This window comes from Pyricularia grisea (genome assembly GCF_004355905.1).
Source record: "Pyricularia grisea strain NI907 chromosome V map unlocalized Pyricularia_grisea_NI907_Scaffold_6, whole genome shotgun sequence".
Classification (NCBI taxonomy): domain Eukaryota; kingdom Fungi; phylum Ascomycota; class Sordariomycetes; order Magnaporthales; family Pyriculariaceae; genus Pyricularia; species Pyricularia grisea.
Genome location: NW_022156719.1, coordinates 2,694,896 through 2,710,649, shown reverse-complemented (window position 1 = coordinate 2,710,649; position 15,754 = coordinate 2,694,896). Strand labels below are relative to the sequence as shown.

The window sequence follows — 15,754 nt, the reverse complement described above, 5'->3', positions numbered from 1 at the left end:
TTTTTTTTTTTGAGAAGAATTCCGGCTGGTGGGGATACAACTCACGGACTACGGTTGCGCCCGTCTCCTTGTGCTTCTCTAGGAACCGCAGCGTGTAGGCATCGATCTGCTGTCCGCGCATCGAGATCAGGTAAGGAAACATCCTGCTGAAGTTGAACTGGCTCCAGTCCCAATCAATTTGGTCCACGACATGAGCGGCCCACCGGTCACCAAACACTGAGTTGTCCGACTTGAAATCGAGATAGCGCGCATAGAGAGTCGCAAGAAGCGTCCCTTGTGTTCCGGTGAGCTGGACTGCGGTTTTTTTGTCACCGGTTGCCGGCATGATGAGCTTGTCGGTTTCCATTTGGGTCAAGACGACGATCTTGCTGGGGGCGTGTTTTCCTTTTTGCTCGTTCAGTCGTCTTTACTGCTCTTGAAAAGAAGTGGTATGGATGAAGCTGAGCAAGCTTAAAAAATACAACAGTCTATCAGATTAAATTATGGGCGTGACATCCTAGGTATTACATTGTAAGTGTAACGGCCTAACGGACCTTGGCGTTGCGTACAACTCGTCTGGTGACTGCTAACCGTGTTAGAGAATAGGGCACTAGGCGGACCGCACAGAGGTTTTGTCCCGAGGCTATGCGTGGGACATCCTGGGTTAGACCAACGACCATCGCACAGACAGCTCCAGTGCAATTTGCATGAAAACGTCATCCACGTGCGATATTGGCAGTCAAAATCAGCAGATAGGCCACCTTTTTATGTGACACTAAATTATTCAAGGAATGCTCTCATCTACCCGGTGTCTTCAGCAGCGGCCGGAAGTATAGCAGCGGCACAACAACAACCCGGAGCTTTCAAGCATGGGTCAACCTATTCCTCCGGTGGGTAGACGACAATCCTGTCAATATCAGCCCCCCTAAAGTCAAACCCATTGCTCAGCCCTCCAATAGTGATGGTGTTATTTGCGCCCTCCTCCAACGTCAACAACAGCGGCGCGCTCCCCAGAACGCCCTTCATCGTGTCCCTCTGGTAGAGCGACTCGACATGATCCTCGTCCCCGTTGACGACGACGCTGCTGATCCTCCTCAGCTGCCACGACCCGCCGATACGGTCGGGCGTGCCGCCAGGCTGGTTGCCAAAGTCCATGTCGTCGGTGTTTTGGTAGATGAACGACACCCACTGCGGCTTTCCGGTGCCCTCGATCCCGGAAAACGTCACGGAGCTGTCGTTGCCGTAGATGCCCGTCACGATGGCGCCGCTCGACGCAAAGTTGGCCTCTTGCCGGAATGCATTCCCTGCCACCGTCGCGTCGCTGCTGTAGTAGGTCTTGCCCTCGATCGGGTGCCAGCGGCCCGTCTTGACGTCGAGGTCGTACACGTCGTGCCAGACTGCGGATAGCGTATTTTTCTCGTCGTCGATCTCGAGCGGGAGCCAGATGTATCGGCTTTCCCAAAGGGAGTTGAGATCCCATTGGTCACCGATACTGCGTGAGGGGAGGTTCAGGTTAATGAATGGGTTTGGAGAGGGCCCGACCAAAAGTGGAGATAACAGCTGGAGAAAACCTACTAGAGATATGTGGTCTGCTCCGTCCCCACGATACGGAGATTATTGCCAGACTGTGAGCTATATGTCCTTGTTCCCCTCGGTGCAATCGTGAAAGGCTGCGACCAAGGTCCAGAAAGGCTATCGGCACGCATCGCAACCTGGTCGACGTTAGTTCACCACGAACCAAGACCTATCGGCAAAAAAAGCTACATCTCTTCAGTACTCACAACATCGTTGGGACGGTATCCCGTCTTGTGGCTCATGAGGATGTAGTACGACTTGTCAGTCTGCACAATGTTGGGAGCCTCGAGGTCGTACTTGTGAAAGCGGTACACGACCTCCTCCAGGTCCGTAATCTCCTCGTTGAACCTGGTAATATAGTTGTCCCTCGCATCCCTGCGGTCGCCGTTGGAGTAGAGCGAGTAGGACCTGCCGTCCTTGTAGTCGGTGAAGATGCCAAAGTCCTGGCTCCAGTTCCCGAGCGGCGCCATGGCGTCCACGAACGTGTAGGGGCCCGAGATGTTTGGCGACGTGGCGAACCCCTGCAGCAGCCAGCCGTAGGTCGAGTTGTCGGCGTGCCACCACATGTGGTAGTTGCCCGTCGCGTTGGAGTAGACGACCTTGGGCCGCTGGATGATGTGCTCGGGCGATATGTACGGATGGTCTTCGATTGGGGCCAGGGCCAGGCCGTGCGGCTCCCAGGTCGCTAGGTCGTCGGAGCTGTACACCGACACGCCGCCGCCTTCCTCCTGGCCCTCGATCTTGTACTCGCCGAACCACCAGAACTTGCCCGTCTCATGGTCGATGGTGACGCCGCCGGCGTGGGCGTTGACCAGCTCGCCTTTGGTATCGCGCCACTTTTTTTTATGAGGTTAGATTTTCTTTTTTTTTTGGTTGGTTGGTGGTGTTTATTCTGGTGGCCAGGTTTCACTTACACGGGCCCCTGGTACAATGTATTTACCCTGCGCCAGCCCAGCAGACGCAAGTAGCACTGAGAGGAATTTCATGCCGGCCATTTTACACGCACACGCTTCTTTCCAAGTGCTCGGTAAAAGAAATGCAATCAATTACTGCTACATTGTACAACAGGGTCCCGAACTAGTCTCGCTTCCTTATAAAAGACTGAAGGCTTTGTCTTGGCTTGACTCTTTAGCCGCATCTCAGAAATATCCGGTCCACATTGACCCGAAAAAGACCTTTTCATGCACCCCGCGCGCAGGTATTTTCTCCGTTCTTTGAAATTTCCATGGCCATGCATAGCGACAGCTTCTCCGCCCTGTAGTCGGTGGCAATGAGGTCATTTCCAGGGGCCCAAGAGTGCGGGGGAAGTAGTATTCTTCAACAGCAGGGGGGTTGTTGGACAAGATACAACGTGGTACCGGTTAAGCTAGCGAATAGGATCTCTTATTAAGGCTTTTAAGCTTGGTTGTGAAGGGAATGCTTCTTTTGTGTCGTTCACTTGGCTTAAAAAGTCAATCCTGCGTTTGCAATCATCTTCTCCAGGGGCATTCGATCCTCTGCTCTGGCCAGAGCTGGTGAATGAGAATGATTGCCTCTGCCCAATCGTTCATGTTCATCGGTGATTTCAGTCGATGCATCTCCTGAGACCAGTCTTGGATAAACACCGGTAGCCACTGGCTATCGGAGCTACGAAACGTCCGAGATGTATGCCATTTAGCTTCTTGTTTGTGGTTACCACAGAGGACGAGACAGGCGAGAAAAAAAAAAAAAAAAAAAAAGAACTCACTCCAAACGGATACAGTCATTACCAGCAATCTGCCACGTCCTCAAAAGCACCGCCGTGACCACCTTGTCGTACGGATACTTGTTAGTCTCGGTCCACGGTCTCATTGCGCCCTCCTCGAGCGAAAGCACAAAGTCCTCGGCCGGCCCCCGCTGCGCAAACGTGGCGCCTGCTTTCCCGTCTTCGCTCGGGCGCCAGTTGAATCGGATGCCGCGCTCCTCGTCGATGACGGGCGCCGAATCCTCGTCGGCTGAGAGTTGCAGGTCGACGCCAGACGCCTCCACGATGCGGCGCGCGTCGGCGATGACCTGGGGCCAGTAGCGGCGCAGGGCGTCGGCGTCGATTTGGTGCAAGTGTCTCCAGAAACTGCTATCCCCTTCCGGATGAGTGCGGGGTAATGTGTCAGCATATTGTGAAAGGGATTTGGATTTGTAGTTACTAAAGAAAGAAAGAAAGAAAGAAAGCTGGTTGGATTCTTACGGCATTTCCTTAGATTTTCGGTATGAAGTTTGGTGACAATGGTTGCAAGATTTGGCGTAGTAGCAGAAACTATTATTCCCTGGAACGGAACGCCTGTGGCTGCCTATAAGCTGACCAGTGGGAACCTAGATAAGGTTGAGCTGTTGGTTGTGTGTTGATAGATAACGACTAGGGTGGTCAGGCTGTGATGTGGTTTTTGTCTATTGTCGTATACATCGTCTGTTATTGGTAGTCGGCCAGATCGTCATATGGTCTAGGCTCACAGCCTTCCCATCTCTCCCCACAAAAAACTACGATTTATTGTTGTTACTTCATATTACTCATGTGATATATGTTATAAAATGCTAGCTGAGATTAGCTACCATCTCCTTAAATCGCCTGGCTGACCTCTTGCATTACTTGTTCCATCGAGCTCCGAATATTCAGGAATTGGTCCAGAACTCCAATTCATGTTTGTAGGCGTCCCGTCCTGAACATTAGAGCCGGTTTGGTTGGAAACTCCAGTATGCGGCTGACCTCCTTGCAACTCCGACCGTTGCATCTGGAGATGCTGGTCTTGGACACCATATGTCCCATACCCTGCAGTCTGAGGAGAAACCGGGCTATCAGTTCCGTGCAGCTCAGAGGTGACAGGCGCTGCTGACAGAGGTGAGACGATGTCGCTAGTAACAGGCAATTCTTGCTTCTGTTCATTGACTGCTGGGCTCTGTGCCGGCGGAATTTGGTTAATCTGCGTACCGGCAGCGTCCATTTCTGCCTTGTAATGGTGTTCGGGTGAGCTTGCCCGTCCATAAGGCCTCGATGCTGACGGACTGTTGAGCCGTGCTCGGCGCATCAGGAAGAAAACCGCGACTCCAATCAACATTAGCAGAACCACGCCGCCAACCACCGCGCCGGCTATGACACCTGTGCTGGGCCCGCTACCACTGCTCTGCGAGCCGTCCTGTCCTGCTGCCCCTGACTGACCCGGTCCAGGTTGCTGGCTGTTGCTTCCCGTCTGTGCCGGAGGGTACGATTGTGCGACTAAAACAACATAGATCTTTAGTATTTGCGTTTCTTTCATACGCCCCCCAGACTAACTCGACAAGTTCACTCACTTGATTCTGAGATGCCCGTTGGTTTAACCTCTCCCCTTGCAGCACTGCAGTAGTAGTCAAAAACCGACAGGGCAGAAGTGAGCTCCTGGGAGCAGGAAAACTTGACATTAGACGAGATGCTGCTAGAGACTGACGGCGACATGCTCTCCTTGATGCAGACGCAAGAGGCCAAGGCTTGCACGCCTCGTGGGCAGTACTGGCTGATTTGCTGTGATGGTGTCCATGTCAGCAAGAGCAGAATCCACGATATGCGGCGGTAGAGGATGTATCAACTCACTGATGAAATAGCGGATGAGACCACATATTGTGGGCAAGAAGCCAGAGATTTGAACTGAGGAAGAGCAGTAACGAAATAAGTCACTACAAGTCACGTTATGTAAGCATTTACACCGTTCTGCCGCCTTTCGAGAGCTTTCAGCCCAAAGAATCTCAACATACTATCTCCAGGGGGAGGCGACGGGGAAGGAAAAGCCGTAGTTCCCGAGTCGGCTATTTTGCAGTATGCCGAGAACATTTCCTGCGCCGACGTCATGTCTGCCGAGTGGGATGCGCAGCTATATCTAACAGAAGAGTCGATGACCCGGCTGATGGACTGAGAGTTTTGATTTCTTTGACAGGCGCACGCGGCCAGGCCCACTGCATTGCGTGGACAGTATGTGTTGGTCTGGTTTGGTCAGCAAAGACGTTAGAATATCCCATCACACCAATACCATCCTTGAGATGGTGATCCTGGCTGCTGCTCACCATGCTCTGCACAGCATATGAAAGCGCACTACTGGCACAGGGAGCAAGTTGTTCAAACTCTACAAAGTCTGTTATATACTGTGACACTTGAAACTCCGGGGCTTGCAGAGTCGGCATTGCGGAAGGGGTCTTTTGTGCGCAATACGCCGATAAGACGGTTGCCGCCGAGGTTTGGTCGTCGCTGGCGGTCGAACCGCAGTTATCGCTGACCGAAAGCGACATGGCCGAGGAAATGGCGGCGAGCTGACTGGTTTTGGTGCAGACACATTCTTGGAGCTCCGTCACAGCCTGGGGACAGTTGGAGCTCGTCTGGGACATGATATGAAGTGAGATGGCGGATGCTGCGCATGGTGCCTGAGCGCAGTAGTGCTTTGTTAGTAGATACTATAATAGACACCCTTACAGCCGACTAATTGTTCAGGCGCATAGGGAGGTTATAGACGGACCAGGCTTGAGAATATCTTCATATCTGTGACGTCTACAACACGCTGTCCCAGGGCTCCTGATGCCAGAAGCGCGAGCCATGCAAGCCATGGTATACTTCTAAGTTGGTTGAATCCCATCTTGAGAGTCTTGAGACGTTTACGTTCGTCTTGGACAGTTGGGACTCGGGAGGAGGAAATATTCACCCAAACAAACCAGCTAGAAATTGGTCATAAGACAAAGAGACCGAACATTATGAATTGGCGGTATCGACAAAGGAACCAAATTTCTGAACAAAAAGAATCCAAAATACTAAAGCCGACTGCGGAGTCACCAAACGAACATAGCTTTACTACCTGGGGCATTTCGGCCCTGGACTCCATTGTACTTTCAGCTGCCCAGACGAAAGCAGGCACCCGTTCTGTCTGCACTGCAATCACGGCTGTCGGCAAGCGGATGACAGTCGATGGGCATCAAAGACCCTGGACAGCTGAAAACCGTTGCCCCTCTTGGTTGCCCTGCTGTCCAATGGCTCTGTCTGTTCCAGTATCCACCGACGAGGGGAAAGCGCTTTTGCGAAGAGCCAAGCCATATATACCGAGAATACTGAAACGGTGGTGATCGTCGCGAGCCGAGACGTACCTGGGATCGGAGGTGCAACGTTCTCAATCTCGGTAGTGTTGATGTTCTGAGTTAGAATGAATTGTTGAGAGTGAAAGGGAGCTCTTGAGGACCTGGGTTGAGTGCAGGGTAGGTAAATCTGGTAGCAGATTTGAAGATAGACTGCGTTAATTTGACTTGGCAAAATAATATACTCAGTTTAAAGTTTTGAAATTTTGCACTGATGTATCTCACCCCAAGACCTTTGCCTGCACACTGAGTAGTGATTCTTCCACTGATGTTACAGTCTTTGGACGGTCAGGACAGCCGTATGCCTGGCCCTTGACTTTGTTAGATTTGCTATCCCGCTGCTTAATTGGGCCAGAATCTTTGCGCCACTGCCGTAAAATAGTCGCTTTTCCTTGCTATATGCTCTGCGGTCCGCGGCCTTCCTTTTGCCCGGGTTATATGGCCGCTATTCACCGGATCGACTCTGCGCATGTCTGCCTTCGTCTTGCACTCTCTTTCTCTGGGCGTCAGTTCCTGGGCTATGTGGCATCCTCCCCATCTCTTTGACAATGATGATATATGTCAAGGGCTTTCTTATCAAACAGCCACTTTCAGTAGTCAGAGTCAGAAGTCACTTTTAAGTCCGACCCAGTCTTAATTCAGACGGAGATACTGAAGCCCATCCCGCCCTGGTACCTACCTACCTATTTACCTACCTATATACATACACGCTGCTTGTCCAAATTTAACCGTTTTACGGGTAATAAGTACATAGTGCGTATGCTGCCTGTGAACAGTAAATGTGACTGCTGATTACTGAAAGTGTCTGTTTGCTAAGATCGCCCTATGTTAAAGGTCTCAACAGAATCCCATTCTCCTGGTAAAATTACAGCTCAAGCAACGACTGAAGACGTCCCTCAGGACACAGAGAAGCCACCGTTGTGGGTAGAAAACCAAACCACAGGTTCAACACCAGGGAAGAATCTGGATATTTGGCAGGGTGATGCGGACCTGTAGTCCACGGCCGTTCTTGGTCAAGGAGCGTCATAGGTATAAAATGAATGAAAAAAATAACACATCCAAAAAAACAAACCTATTTGTTCAGGAAATCCCGGTTAATTTATCAGGTTCTTGAGCTTTTTCACATTTTCAAATCGGGTGAGGCGACCACGTTTTAGTTGTCGACCTGGCTTCTTTGACTCGCGATTGCCGTTCGGACCGCAAATGTGGAACTCGGCTCTCCTCCACCAGATATCAAACTTCGCTCTGGTCTCTACGTGGGAGATTTTGAATAGGTTTTTTTTTTTTTTTTTTTTTTTTTTTTTTTTTTTTTTTTTTTTTTTTTTTTTGCGATCGTGGTGGCGTATCCCAGCGACTGACGGATAGCTCTCCCGGTTTGTTGATTGTTAAGACCAACGCCTTGCTGACGCCACAGAGAATAAAAAAGCAAGCGAGGAGAGCTGGGCTGGGGGTTAGGGGGCTCGAAAAAAAAGAGCATAGATGGTGAATGCAACCACTCTAAACCCCCCCGGAAATAAAACTGTGCTTTTTTGGTGCTGCCTTGGCAACTAAAATGGTCGGACCTCCAGGGGTTTCCTGCAGCGCAACCTAACCCCGCTACGAATTTCGCATCCCATCCCCGAAATTCGTTGAGATTGGAAAGGGTCCTCACTCCATCCAAAATTCTTGACACATAAGGGGGACATGGCGTTTTCTCGCAAAAAATGGAGTTACATCGCACCATTGCAGACTCTAAGACAATTAGCGGTTAGGACGGTTCACGTTTGCCGACCGCGCCGAGGAAAGGGTTCTGGTCCAGAGTGGCACTTGACAACTTTTTTTTTTGGGCCGAGATTTGAATTGAACCCTGTTGGAATCCCGGTGCTTCCGTCCCCAGGGTCAAGTCATTAGTTTCTGGGCGAACAGGTGCTGAGTTGGACTTTTCTTTTTTTTTGTTAGGAAAGAGAGTCAAACAAACAGTCGTTTTTTGTTTCCTTCTAGAAAATCGTATTCCCATCATTCTGAAACTGTACTACTCAATTTGTTTCATCTTTATATTCTACTTCTACAGCAAGCTATCGTGACAAAGTCCCAGCCTGTCTCTATAATATTCAACACGCCCCTCTTGGCGTACTCAGGTTACCACTCAGGCAGGCCAAAAAAATATCCACCCGCATGGACCGGCTCCGATCAGTGGCTGCCGAAGCAGCTCGGCCGTCTCACGACACCGAGACGACCGTCGTCGTCCCGCAAGACGTCGAGAGCCAGCACGTATTGCCGGATGATGCGGCAGGATCAGGCCAAAAGACATATGACCATGTCCAGCCCGCCAAGAGGTTGACTGCCCACCAGATCTTTTACATCCTGGGCATGCACGGAATCGGTGCCATGCTGATATCAGGAGGCATCAATTTTGGAATTGCATATGGTAAAATCACCATCATCAACCAAGCGCTCACTGCATACCTGCTGACAAACAACCCCCTTTTCAGCAATGTACGCCAACCAAGATCCCGATACGCACCCAATCAGGGTCTGGCAGTTCCCCAACACCCTTGCCGGGGACACGGCCGTCACCATCATCATCCAGTGTCTAGTCACGTGGTTCATAGAAAGCGCCATCTTAAAGGGGGACCTTCGTGGCAACAAGGTCGAACCCCTCAGACTCCAGTCCCTGCCCAGACCCAAGTCTCGCTTTCTACGCTGGCTATTTCTCCTCGACGACGACAGGTCCGCCGCCCATTGCACAGGCAACGGCCCCAAGGGCTTCCTCGCCTTTGTGGTCGCCCAGGCCCTCAGAAGCCTCTTTCTAGCTGTACCTAGCGTCTTGGTTCTGTGGCCGCCGTCAATCGGCGCTCTGCTGTCACTCGGCTCGACCCGGTACGGGAACGATCCTGTTTTTAATCCCAAATGGGGGCCTGAGATTTTCAAGGGTGTTCTTGGCGGCGTCCTGGGTCTCTTGACCACGCCTCTCAACGCGATTTTCTGGATGGCTCGAGCTGGCTGGGGCGAGACGGTGGAAATCATAAGAACTTGAGGACTCTCTTCTCAAGTATCTTACTGTACTTGTTAATATCCGTTAATGCTAATCAACGACGGCTGAGCCGCAAACCCCACATTTTCCCTTATCGTATGCAATCAGTGGATCATGCCTGGGACAGTGATGCACCAGAATCCAAATTCCAAGCTCGCTGACTCATATATTGAAACATCCATGACCGGCTAGCCAACGAGGCCATGACAATGAAAACAGGTCGCGCAAGATTAGTAAGTAAATGTTTCACGGATCACACAAAGTCTATTCACGAGACTGAATAGTAACTTCTCGTCATTTGTTGACTGCCTGTCTGGTTCTGTAGGACCCTGCGAGTAAAAATAACATCTCCGTGGTGCTCTATTCGCCAAGTTTTCTGGACTAGCGCACTAGTCCGGTGAAGCAATAGTACAGCATAAGCAGGAGACTTCCGAGTAGACTTGAGCTACTAAGATAAGCTATATTTCCACCCAACGACCCTGACGTTAGTTAAAATGTTTGTGGGCAAAAAGGAATTCGGGGCTTTCAAGTCATGGGGCTAGGGTAGCTCTCATATTGCGTGTCCATGAACCAGATTACACCACGAAAGACTACTGTTGTCTTTACTATTTCGGGGCAACCATATTCACGAACAGCAGCAAAAGCAGCTATAGGTGAGTTGCTGTTAACTTACGGGCGGCGCTGCCGTTACTGCCACCAGCATTGTTGCTACCGTTTCCGATGCCGCCGGTGGACTTTTCAGATTGTTGCAAAACATAGATTTCTCCAGTGCTGTCTGAACTCATAAAGATTCGACCTTTAGAGTCAACGGCCAGTCCGACGGGCCTAAAGCAGCCTCGTGGGCAGGCGGAAAGATTGGGATTGGACATGATGTCTGACGTTGAATTGCGGCTATCAGGACGCTCCTTGGGCTCGCCGTTTTCGAACTGAATGCGTGACAGGCGGTATCCAACGGGATCATCGCGATTCCCTATCATATCAAAAAAAAATCAGTTTCATTATCTTCGGCAACTCGCAGATATGCAAGCCATGCAAGCATGTGGTATTCTTACAGCTTCCATGGAAGCTAACGTAGGCCTCGTTGCCATCGTTTGAAAACTTTATATCAAGGGGCGCAGTGTGGGCCTATATAGTGTCCGGACAATTATGTCAATAATCTGAACCTGTGACTCTATGCCAGAGCATTATGACAGAGGGGGTCAAGGGAGACAGACCTGAAAGGTTAGCCTAGGTGCCTGATAATCCTTGGCACACTTCTCATCGTTGACTCCGTCGATGTTACCGAGAGCGAACTGGCTCCCGGTATTCAAGTTGCCCCGGTCAGGGATATTGGTATCCCACAAAGCAAAGCAATCAGGATAGCCATAATTGCGGCCGTGCAAAGAGCTGTCGTTCAGTGCACCGTGCGAGTTCATTTCCTCTCCAGGATTGTCTCGGTGGATGTCTCGGCCCATCCTCTCGACGTCGTCTGCCGAGTTCTCGACACTGTAGATGCCGCCGGTAACCGGGTGCTCTGCAATGCCCACAGAATTTCGCAAACCCCAGCCAATCAGCTCGCCCTCGGATGCATGGTTGAAAGGCCGACCGTTAGGCATGTTGTTGAGGTCAAATGCGCGTATCTGAGATATCCCTGACGCTACGTTGCGAGTCGTCATGTCCATGTTCTCGGCCGAGCCACGGGAAACGAGAAGCATGCCCTTTTGTTTGCGCGAAAGCATCAAAGTGCGACTTGTGTGGCCTGAGTTGGTCATGTTCTGAACAAGTGTCTTTCTGTCACTGACGGTTCCTGCGGCGGCATCGTAGTTCCAGGAGTACACGACATCGGCAGTTGAAGCATATAGCGTCTTGCCGTCCTCAGATAGCTCGATGCCATGGTTCAGCTGCAAGAGATTGCGAGATCAGTATGACGAAATCTTCGACTCCATGCTACTGTCATATCAGACACATATAAATGGATCACCAACCTCACTCATCTGCACCAAGGATTCGGACTTGTCCACGTTGACGCACACACCGCCATCGTCTTTCCAGGTTATCCTCCGAATTCCGCGACTTCTTTCCACAACCAAGAGGTTTCCGTTTTTGTCCAGAATAATGCCGCGAGGAGAGTTGAGATTATTAGCGGCGAGTTGTCCGACCCATCCACCTCCGAAAACAGGCTTTCCATTTGCTGGTTCTAGAACTGTGGAACAGGCGCCCGAGTTGTTCTGGGCGCTGACCGCATTAGCGTGACAGAGCAGACCCAGGGCGGCCACCGCGACTATCTTGGTCGTCATTTTGTGAGATGCCCTGCTGTCGTAGCTGAGATTTTAGAGGTGAGTTACGAAGTACTTGGGCGTTTGGATTTTTTTTTTTTTTTTTTAGGAATGGCTTCGTTTTAAAGCCGGCCAAAGGGTTCTGGTATTAAGAGAGGAGAAGAAGATGAGAGGACAGAGCCAAAAGGTAGATCCAGGCGGTGATCGAATACCAGTTGTCAAGCCGCCGAAAGAGAAATTGTTTCAGCGTTCCATTGAAGCAACGGCGCCCGTTCGGATCATAAGCGTCAAACTGCTTGTCATAATGCATTCCCGCTTGTTCGCCCTGGGCGTTCTTGGCAAACAAGGCGAATGCCGTTGCTTGCGGGGGTGCCAAGGCCAAATACACGTCATTGGTCTAGCACTTGAATCGTTTCGTTCCACGCCAATCCGGTAGGCACGATGTATCCATTTCTTCTCAATTCAATCATCTCATTTAGGTAGGTAGGTAGGTAGGTAGGTAGGTACACAATTGCCTGGAATCAGGCAACACCGAAATGTGCTTGCTCTCCTACGTGGTGGCAGGCAGTCATGAGTATTCTTGTAGACGGGAGTCATCTAAACAATTCCATCTCAAAAGAGTCCGTTTAAGGTGCAGATAGTGTGCCACACAGGTACCTGAGCTAACTAAAATAGGGTCGAGCCCAAGATGTGATGGACCTAAAAGTTCATCCAATTCTCAATGTGCTCAAATTACTACGTAGTTGTGCATTGTCGATATATCTGGTTTTCAATTGGGCATTTTTGTGAGCATCTAACAGGGAGCCCTCGTTCTCGCATTGACATCATATCCCATCACAGCCAAATATTTCGTCTCAAGTCCCCAAACAGTTTGCTAACATTATCAACTTTCTCGCTAGTGGTCTGCTCCCTAGTCTCCGAAAATGAGCGCAACGAAACCACCGTGCCATTGCCGCCATCGGTCGTTCCCGCCGGGATTGCAAGGTCGAACGGCTTCCTGTCGGCATAACAGTTCGTCTCTGTTTCGTCGGGAATCTTTCCATCCGAGATGTAGGCCTTCATCAGGGCGTCTGTACAGCTGCTCACGTCTGCGTGTGTCCCGTGACCGTAGCCGTGGTGTACGACCAGCCTCAGGTTGTCTCTGCCCATGGCCTCGAGCATTTTGCGCCCGTTGGACAAGGGCGTGGCTGGGTCGTGCGTCTGGGCGACCAAGAGCATCGGGTTCTTCAGGTCCTCGGTCAGGTTGCCCCTATAAAGCTCCACTGGAGGCCCGAAGTTGTCTCTGTGGTGTCGGCAATACAGGATCTGCTGGCTTCTCAGGTCGCCGGCGAACCATGAGGTCTCGGCCATATTTGCTCGCAGCTGCTGCCACCATTCAATTGAGCTCTCCTCGTCGTCGTACGAGTCGCCACACATGACCAGGTATGTGAGCTCCGTGGTATCGGGGATGGCGGGATTTCTGGGTGGTGATTCTGGGTCGTAGCGGAAGGCAACAAGTCTATCAAGATCGTCGGTGCTTCCCTGCTCGAGCCCCGAAAGTATCTCGGCTAGCAGGGGCCAGGTCGTAGGTAGATACATGGCGTTGATAAGAATGTATGCCATGTTGGTGAATGTGACTAGGCTTGCCCCGGTGTCGCTTGAGAAGACTGGTAGGGGGTTTTCGGCCAGGGATGTCACCAGTCGGCGCATACGACGCTCCAGATCCGGCACCGTGACGGATCCGTTTCCTCCATCAGTCAGCCATGGCCTCGCAAGAGGGCATATGAAAGGTCCAGCTTGGATACATTCACCCAAAAAGCCGTCCACCCACGCATCCATCACGTCGTCCAAGGCTGGGACCACAAAACTTGTCTTTAGACGCCACTCGAGCGTGAAGGTAGGACCGTCCAGAATGATACGACCAACGTTTTCCGGAAACATGTTCGAATACGTCTGACCCAGCTCGGTACCATAGGATAGTAGGTAAGCCGTCAACTCAGGCTCATCAAGGGCCTTTCTGATTTCATCCATGTCCCGCGCCACGAGAGCCGTTGTCACAAAACGACCCAGGTCTCCGAGCCTGGCACCGCATGCTTGCATGGTCGCGTTGGCCATGGCATCTGCATATGCAAACTGTGTATCGGATGCCCTACCAGGCTCAATCTCTGGCCAAAGCGATGATGCCCACTGCCAACGATCAGCATAGGCCGGGTGGGAGTAGCAATTGGCAGCCGGTTGGGTTGCGTTGACTCCGCGAGGATCCCAACTCAAAACATCCATGACACCTCCGCTCATCCGCTGTGAGAGTCCCTCTGCCCCCACGGCGACATATTGCACTCCGCTTCCACCGGGGCCCCCTGGGTTGATCACAAGGGTCCGCTCGCTCTTCTTACCGGCCGTCGATGAGTTGGATCCGGCGGGAGCCAAGCCGGATGCCTGATATTTGCTCACGGCCAAGCGGAAGATGCGCCTCTCGGACTCGTTGTTGTAGTCGAATGGGACGTCGAGATAGCCACAGAGGTCTACCAAAGATCGGCATGGTAAGCATTGTGTGATGTATGATGAAAGAGAGCTCGGACAGATTAGATGCGAAACCTACAGATTCCTCTACCCCTGAAAGGGTCATCTGAAGTTTCATTTACGCCGGTACTACTGCTCCCCCAGCTCCAGTGATTGGGGTCAGCGTCAAAGAGATTTCGCCAGGTCTGAGCAGCATTCTGGTCTGCCAGTCTCGGAGGGATTGTCTCGCTGGTGCAAGGAATGAAATGAAAGGGGTCGTCTGCTACAGGGAACGTGCCATAGGGTGCATCTTGTCTTCCCTGCACCTTAGAGGCCATATGCCCTGGGCCTGGGTAGGCATGAGCAAGACCCATGAGGGCTAGGTTGCAAGCGATGGTGGTCTTCATAGCGAATGTAACAGACTGGATATCTTGTTCTCTTGATGGAGGGGATGTATCTCCCTACTACTCTGGGAATGCAAACATTGAGGACAGACTCTCACTTATGTATTCGTTTTCAGCGGCCATAATGATCTATCCCTGCTTCAGTGGTTGACGATATACCAGTAGTATAGCGCGTGCTTGACTCGTGTTCATTCCTCTAACATAATGAGCAGATCTACTTCCACTACTACAAGCTTGTCAACTAGGCAACGAATTGGCAAGTGTAAAAACAAATATACACAGGTTTACACGCTGATGTCATAATATCCGGATTATACCCGTCTAAGGCATCAATAGGGCATATCGCCGTCGATGTTCAGCAGTATACGTATGCTAAACCGGGGCTCATCTGCCAAGAACTCCGCCGCATGCGGTCAGCATTGGCGGGCTTACACCATCTCCATACCGTCCCACAGGGTGACGAAAAGCGGAAGGATCCCTCAGAATGCAATCCATTATAGGGGATTAAAAATGAGCTTAGGAACTCGGCTCTTTAGATCTCTGGGGTATCGTGAAGTGTAATAAAGGTACGTTTTGGGAAGTTTGTTTCTGGGGAACGAGTATAAGCATTACGAAAAGAATGCAGGGGTACACGTTTACACGTCGAGTACTTGATTCTCGGCTCTCAGCTGCCCCTAATCGATAACCCGGTGCCACTGTTTGTACATTTGTCTCCAGCTGCGACAAGGATTGTAGGACAAGATAGCCAGGCTTGCTTTCTTTGCCCGCTTCTGCACTGTCTAAAGTCCTTTCCCATCTTGCTGTCTTCTGGACCTATGTCACCCGCTGTCCGCCTCGTCCCACTGTTTCTGTCACAAAGGTTGGAATTTGCTTCAAGGGTTCTTTGTTCAGTTATGAGAGACGTGTTAGTATGTCTGTCATGGCATCCGTTCCTTTCCGAGAGAGGGGGGGGG

General features: G+C 51.2%; 7 protein-coding genes across 7 annotated transcripts in view; 1 reads left to right on the top strand and 6 right to left on the bottom strand.

Annotated features, from left to right (window-relative positions):
* PgNI_08769 (uncharacterized protein) overlaps window positions 1-346 on the bottom strand; it is a gene marked incomplete at both ends in the record, with an annotated part of 1,167 nt that extends 821 nt beyond the window's left edge. The window contains one exon of the mRNA XM_031128760.1: window positions 46-346. Coding sequence (XP_030978392.1) covers window positions 46-346 — 301 coding nt within the window. The remainder of the gene's footprint in view (window positions 1-45) is intronic.
* A 512-nt stretch (window positions 347-858) lies between these two features.
* On the bottom strand, window positions 859-2,549 carry PgNI_08768 (uncharacterized protein; the record flags this gene model as incomplete). The annotated part of the gene is made up of 4 exons (XM_031128759.1): window positions 859-1,471; window positions 1,555-1,691; window positions 1,761-2,390; window positions 2,469-2,549. 4 exons carry the CDS (start codon window positions 2,547-2,549, stop codon window positions 859-861), a joined length of 1,461 nt encoding a protein of 486 aa, XP_030978391.1.
* A 54-nt stretch (window positions 2,550-2,603) lies between these two features.
* PgNI_08767 (uncharacterized protein) lies at window positions 2,604-6,295 on the bottom strand. The gene is made up of 9 exons (XM_031128758.1): window positions 6,045-6,295; window positions 5,599-5,952; window positions 5,293-5,518; window positions 5,132-5,214; window positions 4,855-5,062; window positions 4,120-4,780; window positions 3,758-3,765; window positions 3,281-3,653; window positions 2,604-3,180 (listed from the first exon to the last, which is right to left on the bottom strand). The coding sequence occupies exons 1-9, from the start codon at window positions 6,159-6,161 to the stop codon at window positions 3,024-3,026; spliced, it is 2,187 nt and encodes a 728-aa protein (XP_030978397.1). The 5' UTR covers window positions 6,162-6,295; the 3' UTR covers window positions 2,604-3,023.
* Window positions 6,296-8,308: 2,013 nt separating this feature from the next.
* Window positions 8,309-12,026, bottom strand: PgNI_08765 (uncharacterized protein). The gene is made up of 5 exons (XM_031128756.1): window positions 11,629-12,026; window positions 10,879-11,544; window positions 10,717-10,789; window positions 9,123-10,634; window positions 8,309-9,058 (listed from the first exon to the last, which is right to left on the bottom strand). Exons 1-4 carry the CDS (start codon window positions 11,938-11,940, stop codon window positions 10,312-10,314), a joined length of 1,374 nt encoding a protein of 457 aa, XP_030978399.1. The 5' UTR covers window positions 11,941-12,026; the 3' UTR covers window positions 8,309-9,058; window positions 9,123-10,311.
* On the top strand, window positions 8,806-9,667 carry PgNI_08766 (uncharacterized protein; the record flags this gene model as incomplete). Its single annotated transcript, XM_031128757.1, has 2 exons — window positions 8,806-9,058; window positions 9,123-9,667. 2 exons carry the CDS (start codon window positions 8,806-8,808, stop codon window positions 9,665-9,667), a joined length of 798 nt encoding a protein of 265 aa, XP_030978396.1.
* A 380-nt stretch (window positions 12,027-12,406) lies between the features above and the next one.
* Window positions 12,407-14,931, bottom strand: PgNI_08764 (uncharacterized protein). The gene is made up of 2 exons (XM_031128755.1): window positions 14,498-14,931; window positions 12,407-14,420 (listed from the first exon to the last, which is right to left on the bottom strand). Exons 1-2 carry the CDS (start codon window positions 14,802-14,804, stop codon window positions 12,754-12,756), a joined length of 1,974 nt encoding a protein of 657 aa, XP_030978398.1. The 5' UTR covers window positions 14,805-14,931; the 3' UTR covers window positions 12,407-12,753.
* A 393-nt stretch (window positions 14,932-15,324) lies between these two features.
* Window positions 15,325-15,754, bottom strand: part of PgNI_08763 (uncharacterized protein) — a gene marked incomplete at its 5' end in the record, with an annotated part of 1,681 nt that continues 1,251 nt past the window's right edge. The window contains one exon of the mRNA XM_031128754.1: window positions 15,325-15,682. The remainder of the gene's footprint in view (window positions 15,683-15,754) is intronic.